At 45.1% G+C, this 15,280-nt stretch overlaps 1 protein-coding gene across 2 annotated transcripts in view; it reads right to left on the bottom strand.

Annotated features, from left to right (window-relative positions):
- PCTP (phosphatidylcholine transfer protein) overlaps positions 1-7,867 on the bottom strand; it is an 82,453-nt gene extending 74,586 nt beyond the window's left edge. For both annotated transcript variants that reach the window (XM_077251423.1, XM_077251424.1), the window contains exon 1: positions 7,699-7,867. In XM_077251423.1, coding sequence (XP_077107538.1) covers positions 7,699-7,827 — 129 coding nt within the window. In that variant the 5' untranslated portion in view covers positions 7,828-7,867. The remainder of the gene's footprint in view (positions 1-7,698) is intronic.
- Between the last annotated feature and the right edge of the window lie 7,413 nt (positions 7,868-15,280).

Below are 15,280 nucleotides of genomic sequence, written 5' to 3'. Positions count from 1 at the left end.
ATCCGGATAGGTGATACACCTCTAAGTGTAAAGGAGGATGTTCATTCAGTTGTTTAATTTTGTAGAAAAAAAGCAGATCACAGACATGGCACAAAACTCAAGTCATTTCAAATGGCAACTTTCTGGCTTTAAGAAACACTAAAAGAAATCAAGAACAAAAAATGTGGTAGTCAGTAATGGTTACTTTTTTAACCAAGCATAGGGGGGAAATTATGGAATCACTCAATTCTGAGGAAAAAATTATGGAATCACCCTGTAAATTTTCATACCCAAAAATAACACCTGCATCAAATTAGATCTGCTCATTAGTCTGCATCTAAAAAGGAGTGATCACACCTTGGAGAGCTGTTGCACCAAGTGGACTGACATGAATCATTTGCTCCAACACAAGAGATGTCAATTGAAACAAAGAAGAGGATTATCAAACTCTTAAAAGAGGGTAAATCATCACGCAATGTTGCAAAAGATGTTGGTTGTTCACAGTCAGCTGTGTCTAAAATCTGGACCAAATACAAACAACATGGGAAGGTTGTTAAAGGCAAACATACTGGTAGACCAAGGAAGACATCAAAGCATCAAGACCGGAAACTTAAAGCAATATGTCTCCAAAACAGGAAATGCACAACAAAACATATGAGGAAAGAATGGGTGGAAACTGGAGTCAATGTCTGTGACCGAACTGTAAGAAACCGCCTAAAGGAAATGGGATTTACATACAGAAAAGCTAAACGAAAGCCATCATTAACACCTAAACAGAAAAAACAAGGTTAGAACGGGCTAAGGAAAAGCAGTCATGGACTGTGGATGACTGTATGAAAGTCATATACAGTGATGAATCACGAATCTGCATTGGGCAAGGTGATGATGCTGGAACTTTTGTTTGGTGCCTTTCCAATGAGATTTATAAAGATGACTGCTTTAAGAGAACATGCAAATTTCCACAGTCATTGATGAGATGGGGCTGCATATGAGGTAACCCGTTGAAGCGCAGCCGCGCGAAACGGCCGTTGTCCTCTTCAATCCACGTTCTCCCTAGTTGTTTTCCTGCATATGCCGCAATAAATCATTGTTGAATCACAAGACCGGTGAGTGCACCATCATTTTTTCTCTTTTTTGTCTGGACTATCGGCATACTCATGTATGAAGTGCACCCGAGGGTCTGTGCAGATAGTGTCGGCAGTATTGGCATAGCAGCAGCTCCCAGTTGCGGGCATCTTGATTAGGTGGGTGTAGCAGTGCTGTGTTTATTTTCTCTTTTTCTCACAGTTTAAGTGAAGGAATATTTGCTGCTCCCTGCTTGGTGCTGACAGTTGGGCAGGGAAGCGACTAATGAATATTCCTTTCCCCAGCGCCGGATTCCTGCAGAGGCGATATTTTCCTGCCTCCTGCGAGTGCAGTCTCAGTGCGATCACACTCTGCCGCTGCCCCCTCCCCACATGTTACATTCGGACCATAAAACGCACCCCACACTTTCCTCCCAAATTTGGAGGGAAAAAAGTGTGTCCTATGGTACGAAAAATACGGTAGTAAAGGATTTATATCTGAAGAATTTGCCTAAAGGCAGATGGATGGTCATGATATGACTGTCCCCCTGAATCTTAGGTTGTTTCCTGAGGAAGAAGTGTGTGGCACTTTGAAACGCGTCTTATAAAACCGGTATGTTTCATAATTCTTGGTAATTGACGTCTTCAATAATCAGAGCGGAAAGACCCCACAAATTCTCCACATCTTTACATCGTTCTGCTTTGTGTTATTCTCTACTCATTATATTGTCCTAGGACACATGTACAAGAGGACACCAGTATAAATCCACAGATCACATTTATACAGACTGTAGGAACATCAGTTCTTTCTAAGCAGGATATCCCACAGATGAACTGAGCCTGAAATCTACACCATATATCGGATCATCAGCAGGAAAGCTGCTTATTCCAATTAGCTATAGAATTATAAAAGACAGATAATCCATTGTATTAAGGATAAGCACCCGTCTTGGGTTCAAAAGGGCAAGAGTATAAAATTGGTTATCCTAAATCTCAATGTGTGAAATTGAGGAATAAGGTAACATAAAACACAATTTATGTGTCACACTGGAAAAATTCCAAATATCACAGAAATATACAAAAAATTAAGGAAGATGAATGCGAGATAACACAATCGATCAATAAGGATTCCCTTTAAACCAAATTTATGAAGGCTATGTCATAAATACCTGATATAAGGGAGTCCAACTTCTGGAACATGGTGTCCAAATAAAGAAATGCGCTAATGGCTACCTGTAATTACTTGCATAGTTTTTGAAGAAGATGCTTCAGGAAAACGTATGCAGTGTTTTTTCCAAAATTATTTCCATTCCAAACATTTTTGACACCAGGTTAAGTGGGAAGAGCGGAGGCTAAGCGCCAGAATTGGTGCATCTTATGGATGTGCCATTTTTGAGGAGGCTGAGAGAGGATGTTTTTAGTCTGGGAGGGGGTCAATATCCATGGCCTATTAATATCATCCCCCAGCTGTCTGCCTAGCCCTTGCTGGTTGTTAATTATAGGGGGGCCCCCGCTTCATTTTTTTGGTGGGTCCCCATTTTAATAACCAGTAAAGGCTAAGCATACAGCTGTGAGCTGATATTAATAGCCTGGGAAGCTCCATGTTTTTTATACCCTTTCCAGGCTATAAACATCAGTACCCACCTGTCAGCTTTCCCTCAACTGGTTATAAAAATTTTGGGGGACCCCACACCATTTTTTTCTTTATTTATTACTTAAATCCATGCACAGTAAGCTACACACACAAAGCTATGGTTCTGTATGCGACTCACATATTTCTACCAATGTACCTATCTATGTACTGAAGAAAATTATCTTAAAATGACAGAGTAATTCTCTATGTAAAAGCTGATGTTAAAATCAAATTGCATACACATCATACGGATGCTAGTTGAGAAAAATCGCATTGTACTCGCATTACACTAGTCCTGGTTTTCTGGCTCAACATCGGACCGATTTTTTTAAACGTTAGTGTAACTCCAGCAGTAGGATTTGGCTCCTACAGCCAGTTTGATTTACATATTTGTCACATGATAGCTATCTTCTCATCTGTTTCTTTTAATATTCAGAAAACTGGACTAAAAGCTAGTCGGCACAAGACTGCAAGTATGCACACCGTCTATTAGATTCAAATCCTAACAATGTGTATATTACACACTGCTAGTATTTAGAAAGTTGCACTACTTGTCAAAAGTGTGCCCTGGAGTAGAAAGCCCCTTTAAGAATGTTACAGTTCAGATTATGGTACTTTTTTTTTATTTTTTCCTATGAACTTTATTGATCTGTTACCAGCTTTCTTTAGTCCCACTAGGGGACATAACCTTGTGATAATCTGATTTATTTTATAATACACTGGAATACTTCTGTACTGCAGTGTATTTTGTCTGATAGTGGTATACTGAGAGGCAGTCCTATCAAGGGTAAAAGGAAATATTCGGGAGAAAAGGTGTTCAGCGGTCGGCTGCTACACATTGAAGCACCATTCAAAATGTTGGCAGCTGGGCGCTTCCCGAGCTTGCCTATCACAACCCCAAGAATCTCATATAACACATCTTATGGATAGGTTATTAGGTAGAATATACTGGTAACCTAAACCATAGGATGTGTTATTTATATCAGATTGATGGGAGTCTGACACCTGGCCCCCCTACTGGTCAGCTGTTATAAGCTTGGGAGATGGCCAGAAGCAAACACACAATTAGCGGTGCTTCAATGGGCAGCTCCATTCAAGGTGCAGCGACCGACCTCCGAACACCTATTCTCCGGAATATCTCCTTCTATTCTTTTTTTGGCAGCGGACACTATACATTAAGTAAAACTATGCCACACAACTCTATTCAATGTGTTCACATCAGCTAACTGATGGGAGTTGCTCAATGTCAGACCCCAATGGATCTGATATTGATGACCTATCCTAAGGATAGGTGATCAATATCTTCTAATTGGAAAATTGCATTGTGCCCTACTGGTTGCCAAGGCAACCAATTGGTGATGTTCTTATAAAGGAGGGGGCTCTCCATCACCATACTCTACATAAATTCCGCACTATATATTGATGGTGGCATCCTAAATGTCCCAGTCCTTAGGTTCCTCAGATTATGGTCATTAGAGAAGTACTAGTTCTACCCAGCAAGAGACACTTAACAATGCTTGTTCCACAGTGCAGTGAACGCCGCTCCACTCTGTATATGAGAGCTCAGGGCCAAGTCCAGATCTATACCGGCTCTTCCAACATACAGTGGACCTCTCTTCACTTTTGAATTTCCTTCAGGCTTTCCCAGAGCTCTTTCTTCCATGCTGGATTAAAGGGAATCTGTCACCCCAAAAATCGTATATGAGCTAAGCCCACCGGCATCAGGGGCTTATCTACAGCATTCTGGAATGCTGTAGTAAAGCCCCCGATGTATCCTGAAAGATGAGAAAAAGAGGTTATATTATACTCACCCAGGGGCGGTCCCGGTTCTGTCCGGGTCCGATAGGCGTCGCGGCCCGAAGACTCCTATCTTCATACGATGACGTCCTCTTCTTTTCTTCCTGCCGCGGCTCCGGCCTCTCTGACCTTTCCCGGCGCCTGCGCACTGCAGTACTTTGCGCTGCCCTCAACAGGGCAGACAAAGTACGCCGGAGCCACAGCATGAAGACAAGAACAGGACGTCATCGTATGAAGATGGGAGGCCCCGGACCACGACACCCATCGGACCTTAGTGCGAACGCCCCTGGGTGAGTATAATATAACCTGTTTGTCTTATCTTTCAGGTTACATCGGGGGCTTATCTACAGCATTACAGAATGCTGTAGATAAGCCCCTGATGCCGGTGGCCACAGCTCATATACGATTTTTGGGGTGACAGATTCCTTTTAAGGGCTTGTTGTTTTTGAGTTTTCTGTGTGAGCTATAGTCTTTATTAACACCATTTAGCATATGTCCCAACTTTTGAAGAAAATAAATATGGCCACATTTTGTAGTCCGCATACCGCGCCGCAGCAAATTTTTGACACTCCCCTGGCCACACCCTAATCTAAGCCAATTTACCACTTCTTTCTCCGGCAGGAGGAGATGTCAGAGGGGCTGTGGCAGTGAAGGACATTCAGCAGATGCCCGAGACTGCAGGGCGTAGACCCAAATTCTGGACTGCCCACAGTTTTCAGGGGTTTTCCAGTCCAGGGTCCAGATCAGTGCTACCTGGCGGCTGGATGGGAGTCCGAGAATCTCTAACCTTCTGGCGTCCCCGACACAGCTTTTGATTAGCCAGGGCTGGTGCGACATCATCTGTGCATCCTGCTCATTGTGGCTCAGTGGTTAGAACTGCAGCGCTGGGGTCCTGGGTTCAAATCCCACCAGGGACAACATCTGCAAGGAGTTTGTATGTTCTCTCCGTGTTTGCGTGGGTTTCCTCCGGGTTCTCCGGTTTTCTCCCACATTCCAAAGACATACTGATAGGGAATATAGATTGTGAGCCCCATCGGGGACAGCGATGATAATGTCTGTAAAGTGCTGTGGAACTAATGGTGCTATATAAATGAGTAAAATAAATAATTGGGACCTGTGGATTTAATTTTTGTTCGTTTATTCATAGTCGGAGCGCCAAAACATTCTCATCTTTCTGTAACCTCTCTATATGACATCTGGCTTTTGTGTGTTTGTAAGGACGTATTCACACATTGCAAAAATAATGTGGTTTCTGTTGGATCTTTACCAAACTGGAGAATAACAATTTTCTCCCTCTTATTTGATGCGTTTTTGGTGCAGATGTGAAGCGTTTTTAATGTATTTTTTTCAAAGTACACAAAAGCTTTGATTTTGCACTTAAAGGGAACCTGTCACCCCCAAATCAAAGGTGAGCTAAGCCCACCATCATCAGGAGCTTATCTACAGCATTCTATAATACTGTAGATAAGCCCCGATGTATCCTGAAAGATGAGAAAAAGAGGTTAGATTATACTCACCCAGGGGCCGTCCTGGTACGATGGGTGTCGTGGTCCGGTCTGGGGCCTCCCATCTTCTTACGATGACGTCCTCTTCTTGTCTTCACGCTGCGGCTTCGGCGCAGGCGTACTTTGTCCTGTTGAGGGCAGAGCAAAGTACTGCAGTGCGCAGGCGCTGGGCCTCTCTGACCTTTCCCGGCGCCTTCACACTGCAGTACTTTGCTCACACCTCAACAGGGCAGACAAACTACGCCTGCGCCGGAGCCGCAGCGTGAAGATAAGAAGAGAACGTCATCGTAAGAAGATGGGAGGCCCCAGACCGGACCGCGACGCCCATCGTACCGGACTGCCCCTGGGTGAGTATCATCTAACCTCTTTTTCTCATCTTTCAGGTTACATCGGGGGCTTATGTACAGCATTACAGAATGCTGTAGATAAGCCCGATGATGGTGGGCTTAGCTTCGTCTTCGATTTTGGGGGTGACAGGTTCCCTTTAATAAAGTAACTACAGCTTTTACATGCATTTTTTTCAGGCTCCACATAGAAGAGAAGAGAGAAACAAAGCACCAAAACCGCACAGTTCAGCAGCAGAGCCGCAGTTATCATGAAATCACATCCACTTTGCTTGGACAGCTAAACAGCAGAATTTCTGTACAGAAAATATGCAACATTTACGCTACACGCGAATAAGGTTTAAACTGTTAAGTAAATGTGTTTCCATGAAATCTCCGCCCTCGGGGAATCTAAAGGCGCTGCTAAACTCTACAGTTTTGGTGCATTTTCCCTATTGGCTTCTTCTGAAAAAGATGCATGAAAAAAAATACTGTTGCGTTTTTAATGGCTGAATCAAAGTTTTTCTGTACTATTAAAAAAGTATTATATATATATATATATATATATATATATATATATATATATATATATATATATATATAATGTGCTAATAGTCCTCAGCATCTCAAGTTATGGCATTCCGAATAATATCCTACCAATTGTGGACTTACATTACCATGGCCGCATGAAGAGACCCATATAAGTATATTTTAAAAATTAATTCTTTATTAATCAATGTCAAGGATAAAAAATATAACAGAACCAAACACATGTAAACAAAGTGTCCAAGGAATGGATAGAGCAGGCTCAAACCTATGTATACTGTTAATATTTAGTCCAAGTATTGATCCAACTTGGACTAAATATTAACAGTATACATAGGTTTGAGCCTGCTCTATCCATTCCTTGGACACTTTGTTTACTTGTGTTTGGTTCTGTTATATTTTTTATCCTTGACATTGATTAATAAAGAATTAATTTTTAAAATATACTTATATGGGTCTCTTCATGCGGCCATGGTAATGTAAGTCCGCAATTGGTAGGATATATAATAATGTGTGTACTTGTGATTTATGGTATATTGCGCACTTCTTAGTACCTGTACAGTAATCATTCTGCGCATGATCATGGACTGTAAATTGCACACCTCTGATTATCTGTACAGTAGTCATTTCAGATTATGGGCATGGATATAGAGATAGATAGATAATAGATAGATAGATAGATAGATAGATAGATAGATAGATAGAATGTGTGTACTTGTGATTTATGGTGTATTGCACACTTCTTAGTACCTGTACAGTAATCATCTCAGCTTGTGGTCATGGATCTTATCATCTCAGCCATGGCTCTGCATCTTTAGTCACAGATCACCATGGATGACAGGGAGCCATACCTGGTCGTAGAGCCGGTAGATGTGAATGCCCATGCTCTCTGTGAACAGCTCCCAGCCCGCAGGCAGTGCCCGCTCGTCCAGCTCCTTCCAGGCCTCCTGAAACTGTTCTTCGGTGAACTGGATTTCCATTATTCCGGTCACCGGCACACCGACTGGTATTGACAGTGCAGCGATGACGTCATGGATTCGAACTGCGCCGCAACCAATCACACAGCTGGCCAACTTCAAAGGTAACCAATCAGGCACAGAGGAGCACTTCCGTGTTTTGATGCACTGCTGAGTAGTCCTGTCACGCACCGTGCAGTCACAGTCAGTGCACGGATGTGAGTGAGGCAGAGACGAGTGTGTGCGGCTTCATGTCACAACTATGTATCTATATTTAATAGTGTATATACAATGTATGTGTGTCTAATAGTGTATATACAATGTATGTAATAGTGTATATACCGTGTGTGTGTATAATAGTGTATATACCGTGTATGTGTATAATAGTGTATATATCGTGTGTGTGTGTGTATAGTAGTGTATATACAATGTGTTTGTATAATAGTATATATATCATGTGTATAATAGTATATAAATTAAAAAAAAAGAGGCAGCACTCCATCATTTAGTGAAAAAACGTGCAGGGTTTAATCGACCCACATGTCTGGGCGACGTTTCGGCTCTGAATGAGCCTTTTTCAAGGCTTGAGAAAGGCTCATTCAGAGCCGAAATGTCGCCCAGACATGTGGGTCGATTATAAACCCTGCACATTTTTCACTAAGGCTACGTTCACATTTGCGGCCAGCGCCGCAGCGTCGGGCGCCGCAGCGGCGCCGCATGCGTCATGCGCCCCTATATTTAACATGGGGGCGCATGGACATGCGGCGCACTTGCGTTTTGCGCCGCATGCGTCGCTGCGGCGCCCGCGTCCAGGCGCAGAGGACGCAGCAAGTTGCATTTTTGCTGCGTCCAAATTCAATGAAAAAAACGACGCATGCGGCGCAAAACGCAGCGTTGTGCATGCGTTTTGCTGCGTTTTTGTTTGCGTTGTGCGCTGCGGCGCCGACGCTGCGGCGCACAACGCAAATGTGAACGTAGCCTTAATGATGGAGTGCTGCCTCTTTTTTTTTTAATTTATCTAAAGTTGGGACTATCGCTGGACAGATTGCCTGGGGGCCTTGCACCCGAAGATAAGTATTGTATTGTGCTGTTCCTTTTTTCTATACTATAATAGTATATATATATATATATATATATATATACGTGTGCGTGTATAATAGGGCATGATGTGAGGGGCGGTACAGGGACCTGATATTAGGGATAGTGGGAAGACCTGATATGAGGGATAGTGGGAAGGCCTGATATGACAGCTGTGCTGTACAGATGAGAGCCTGAGGGGGACATGATATGAGGGGCAACAGGAGAACTTGGATATGACGGGCGGGGGGGAAGACATGATATGAGCGGCTGGGGATGACATGATATGAGGGGCTGCAGAGCAACTTGATATGAGGGATGGCGGGAGGACCTGATTTGAGGGGCGGCAGGGGACCTCATATGAGAGCTGTGCATGACGTATGTGAGGCTGAGGGGGGACCTGATATGAGGGGTGGCTTGAGGGACTTTATATGAGAGATGTGCATGATGTTTGTGAGGCTGAGGGGTTACCTGATAGGGACCTGATATGAGGGATGGCTGGGGGGACCTGATATGAGGGGCAGTGGGTGGATATGATATGAGGAGCTGTGGGTCGACATGATATCAGTTGCTGAGGAGGCACCTCATATGAGGGGCTGCTGTTGGACCTGATATGAGAACTGTGCAGAACATATAAGAAGCTGAGGGGGGACCTGATATAAGCGCTGTATTGGAAGTATGAGGGGCTGCCGGTGGACATGATATGAGGGGCTGCGGGAGGACCTAATATGAGAGCTGCACAGGACATATGAGAGGCTGAAAGGGGACCTGATATGAGGGACTGTGGTGTGACGACCTGATATGAAGGGCTACGGACAGCGTCGGACTGGAGCACCTTGGGCCCACCAGAGAAAATCATTCTTGGGACCCACTATGTAGCTACATAGAAATACATTCAAGACCGTCAATTGTGTGGTAAAACACGCCTAATATCAGTATAATATAAGGTACTCCACATCTTAATTATGAAGCAGGGGTTGGGGTAGTCCCCTCATAGAATATAAAGTAGCCTCCCTCATGGAATATAATGTAGCCTCCCTCATGGAATATGATGCAGCCCCCCTCATAGGGTATAATACAGCACCCCACAAAATATAATGCAACCCCCTCATAAGGTATAATGCAACCCTCCCCTAGAATATAATGTAACACCCTCATATGGCATAAAGCAGCCCCTCTCATATAGTATAATGCAGCCCCTCCACAGAATATAATGTAGCCCTCTCAGAGTAAAATGAAACCCCCTCATAAGGCAGCCCCCCATAGCCCCCTGAGAGAATAATTCAGCCGCCACATATAATATAATGCAGCCCCTCCACAATATAATGTAGCCCCCTCAGTGTATAAGGCAGCCCCCATAGAATATATTTGAGCCCCCTCATAGGGCATAATGCAGCTCCCCTCATATAGTATGATGTAGCGCCCTGAGAGAATAATGCAGCCCCCCACAGAATTATAATGTAGCCCCCTCATAGGGTATAATGCAGCCCCTCCACCCCATCATTGTACTCATCATCACCTCCATCATTGCCTCCTCCCCCACCACCATTGTCCTTTTCACCACTACCATCTTTGTTCTTTACACCACAACCATCATTGCTTTCTCCCCCACCACCCCCATCATTGCCCATTCCAACACCTTTATCATTGCCTCCCCCACCACCATCATCATTGTCCTTTCCACCACAACCATCATTGCACATTATACACACACACACAAAGCCCCGCACCACATACACACACAGCCGCACACATGCAGGCATACAGACACACACAGCACGCACTCACCTCTCCGCACGATCCCTGCAGCCGCAGCATATCCAGGCAGCTTCCTCTCTGAAACAGCTGCGCTGAATGATGATGTCATCGAGCCGCGCTGAGTCACACAGGAAGTGGCGGGCAGGAAGGAGGAGCGCGTCGGATCCCTGCATGCTCCGATCCGGTCCCAAGTTGCAGGGATAGCAATCAGGGTTCGCCGCCCTTTAGGGGCCCACCTCCGGGGCCCAGATTCAGCAGCACCGGTGGGCAGTGTTAGCCTCAGCCTATGGCTAATGCTGCACGCTATTAAAGTGCAATGGTATTCACTCCTCTCCATGCCCATGGGGGCGTGGGGAAGCGTGAATATTCATTTCTCTTTAGCAGCTGGGACAGGCTCCTATCTCCAGCTGCTGCTTTCTGGCATCAGGAGGGCCCCCTTGACTTAGGGGCCCCATAGCAGCTGGGCGTGCCGCTATTAGAGACAAACCACTGGCTGGGGGGCCCCTGGAGCAGTGGAGGCCCCTGGAGCAGTGGAGGCCCTAGGCAGCTGCTGGCCAATATGACAGCAGGTGTCAGTGCCTGGGCCCACCGGAGAATCCTCGGGTTCTCCGGTGGGCCAGTACGACCCTGGCTATGGAGGTACATGATATGAGGGGCTGCAGGTGAACATGATATGAGGAGCTGACGAGGGACCTGATATGAGGGCCTGCGAGGGGTATCTTATATGAGGAGCTGCGGGGGGACATTAAATGAGGAGCTGTGGCAGAGATTATATCTGGACTGTGGGGACATACTGTGCAGAAGGCTGTGGTGACCATAGTTGATTGGGGGGCTGTTGTGGATATTCTGTGTGGGGTGTTGTGGGAGACATTATACTATACTGAATTTAAAGGGCTTTGGAGGCAATTTTACTGTATTGGGAACTGAGGGCACTATGATACTCCATAAGGTAGCTGTGGTAATGACTAGAGATGAGCAGTGTTCGAGTCGAACTGTTCGCCAATTTCAAATTCGAGCTGTTTTGGGCGGTGTTCGAGTCGTTCGACGAACCCGAACAATTTGCTTAAAATTCGGCTGTTCGAGTTTCTGTTCGATAACTGTTCGTTCACCAAAAGCCTAGCTTGATTTGCACATTAAAACTGTTTATCATTGTTAATAGACTGTTTCAGTGTATAGTGGGCGGGGGGGGGGGCGGGGATAGATCTGTGCTGAAATAACGCCGATCTCCATTTTTTTTTCCCGCATTTACAGAGGGGCGGTGCAGTCTCTCAGCCTATCAGCAATGCACACACACACAGCAATGTGCATGTGATTGACACAAGCAAGGGCATGTGTCATTGGCTGTGTATGTCACATGTCCTTGCCCTATAAGAACCAGCCATTTGCCCCGTCGCCACCATTTCCTCACTGCTGCAGCTTAGTGTTAGACGGCACCGCTGCTGCTGTGGGCGCTATACAGACTAAGAGTGTTTTTTTGGAGCGAATTGTCAGAGAGATAGGTTTGGGGAGTCGGGACTAGTTGTAATATCAGCCCTTTTCCGGGTAGCTTACAGTAGTTCATAGCACTGTTTGCCAGGCAGGTCTGAGCCAGTGCTGTGCAAGTGTTAGTCACAGCACTTGGTGTAATCTAGCTCAGCCAATCCTTTTGGGCTAGTAGCATTGATAGTCATCTGAGTAGCCCGCCTGTGAAGCTAGCTACACCGCCTGTGTATCTCAATTTTTACTGCATCTAACCCAGTAAATTTTTTTGGGGTTTTGGGCTTAGTAGCAGTGTCTGCACGTCAGCAGAGTAGCCCGCCTGTGAAGCTATCTCTATTTTCACTGCATCTAATCCAGTTAATAGTTTTGGGCCTAGGAGCAGTGTCTGCACGTCTGCAGAGTAGCCCGCCTGTGAAACAAACTATACCGCCTGTGTATCTCAGTTTTTACTGAATCTAATCCAGTTAATAGTTTTGGGCCTAGGAGCAGTGTCTGCACGTCAGCAGAGTAGCCCTCCTGTGAAACAAACTATACCGCCTGTGTATCTCAATTTTTACTGCATCTAATCCAGTTAATAGTTTAGGGCCTAGGAGCAGTGTCTGCACGTCAGCAGAGTAGCCCGCCTGTGAAACAAACTATACCGCCTGTGTATCTCAATTTTTACTGCATCTAATCCAGTTAATAGTTTTGGGCCTAGTACCACAGTTTGGCCACTCAGTTCTGCTTGGTTTTCATCCATCGGTTGTTGTGCCAACAACTACAGATACAGAGTTGCCAATTAGTTAAGCACTAAAATGAGTGGCAAAAGGCCTGCTGCTGGTGGAAAGGGGAATAGGCGTGTTGGAAAGGGAAAAAAAAAGGGTGGTAAAGCAACGGTAACATCTGCAAAAGAAAGACCATCTTCCAGCCAAAGTAAGATGTCTACTTCTTTTTGTGGACAATCTGATATGATCCCTTTCTTACGACCATCGCTACAAGCATCGCCAAAAATTCCAGATGAGGTACAAAAACAGCAGGTGCTTGAACGGATATCAAGTGCTCGTTCAAGCGGGCTCTCCTCCATGTGAACTTCAACATCACAACTACTCCAGTCCTCAGAGTTGTCACCCCAATCGCACTTGCTTCCTCACAGCTCCCAAGTCTCCAGCTGCTCGTCTGAGCATGGGGTAACACACATGGTTGAGTCTGTAGAGCTGTTTACGCATACTATAGCCTGGGAATCAGAGGTCTGCTCCAGAGCTTCTGTGAATCCAGATGAGGAAATGATCTGCTGCCCAGAATCTTTGTGAGTCGGATCCAGGCCCAGATGAAGAAGGTTCTGAGCATAATGTAGACCATCGTTCCCAAACTGTAACTCCTGTTGGTGGATACAATGAGGAAGATGATGAGACTGAGATACCTGATTGGAACGAAAACTTGACTTTTCGGTCGGGGCAGGAAGAGGTTGGCTCTGAGGACGACGGGTGTGAGAACACACAGGATGATGATGACGAGGTTGTAGACCCCTCTTACTGTCAACCCCCAGTCCACCAGTCCATGAAGTCAGCAGAGGAGGTGGAAGAGGATGCTAGTGACGAGTCTGACGACGAGGTAACGGTGTGCCTTCCTGGACAGAGACGGAGAACTGGAAGCACGTCAACAACTGCATCCTCAACCCCAACTGTGCCTCAGACCAGAAGTCATGGTGGCTCTTCAGGTCGCACGGGCTCTAAGCCTTGCATAGCCTGGGCATTTTTGACATCGCAAAGGATGACCCAACTCATGTTGTCTGTGAGATTTGTCAACAAAATCTCAGTAGAGGCCAAAAAATCACTAGATTGAGTACTTCATGCATGAACCGTCACATGGATATGAGGCATAAGTTGCAGTGGGAAGCTCACTGTGCTACAATGCAGCCTAGTGGGCCAGGTCAACCACCGTCGGTTTACCTAAGTACTATTTTTAACGGCATCTGGCCCAGGAAATCCTTTTGGGCCTAGTAGAATTTAGTTCTACTCAGCAGCGTACCCCACCCATGAAGCAAGCTACACCGCCTGTTGATATAATTACTAATTTTTAACCCCTTCATGACCTTGGGATTTTCTGTTTTTCCGTGTTCGTTTTTCACTCCCCTCCTTCCCAGAGCCGTAACTTTTTTATTTTTCCGTCAATTTGGCCATGTGAGGGCTTATTTTTTGCGGGACGAGTTGTACTTTTGAACGACATCATTGGTTTTAGCATGTCGTGTACTAGAAAACGGGAAAAAAATTCCAAGTGCAGTGAAATTGCAAAAACAGTGCAGTCCCACACTTGTTTTTTGTTTGGCTTTTTTGCTAGGTTCACTAAATGCTAAAACTGACCTGCCATTATGATTCTCCAGGTCAGTTCATAGACACCTAACATGACTAGGTTATTTTTTACCTAAGTGGTGAAAAAAAATTCCAAACTTTGCTAAAAGAAAAAAAAAATTGTGCCATTTTCCGATACCCGTAGCGTCTCCATTTTTCATGATCTGGGGTCGGTTGAGGGCTTATTTTTTGCGTGCCAAGATGACGTTTTTAATGATAGCATTTTGGTGAAGATACGTTCTTTTGATCGCCCGTTATTGCATTTTAATGCAATGTCGCGGCGACCAAAAAAACGTAATTCTGGCGTTTCGAATTTTTTTCTCGCTACGCCATTTAGCGATCAGGTTAATGCTTTTTTTTATTGATAGATAGGTTGGGGCGATTCTGAACACGGGGATACCAAATATGTGTAGGTTTGATTTTTTTTATTGATTTATTTTGATTGGGGCGAAAGGGGGGTGATTTAAACTTTTTTTTTTTTTTCAGTTTTTTTAACTTTTTTTTTTACTTTTACCATGCTTCAATAGCCTCCATGGGAGGCTAGAAGCAGGCACAGCACGATCGGGTCTGCTACATAGCAGCGATCTGCTGTTCGCTGCTATGTAGCAGAATTGTAGGTGTGCTGTGAGCGCCGACCACAGGGTGGCGCTCACAGCTATCTGGGATCAGTAACCATAGAGGTCTCAAGGACCTGTATGGTTACTATTCTGCAGCATCGCCGACCTCCGATCATGTGACGGGGGTCGGGGATGCCATCATTTCCGGCCGCCCGGCCGGATGCGGTAGTTAAATGCCGCTGTCTGCGTTTGACAACGGCATTTAACTAGTTAATAGGC

Source organism: Ranitomeya variabilis, chromosome 4, assembly GCF_051348905.1.
Source record: "Ranitomeya variabilis isolate aRanVar5 chromosome 4, aRanVar5.hap1, whole genome shotgun sequence".
In the NCBI taxonomy this organism is placed as follows: domain Eukaryota; kingdom Metazoa; phylum Chordata; class Amphibia; order Anura; family Dendrobatidae; genus Ranitomeya; species Ranitomeya variabilis.
This window is presented reverse-complemented; position numbering and strand designations above follow the sequence as displayed.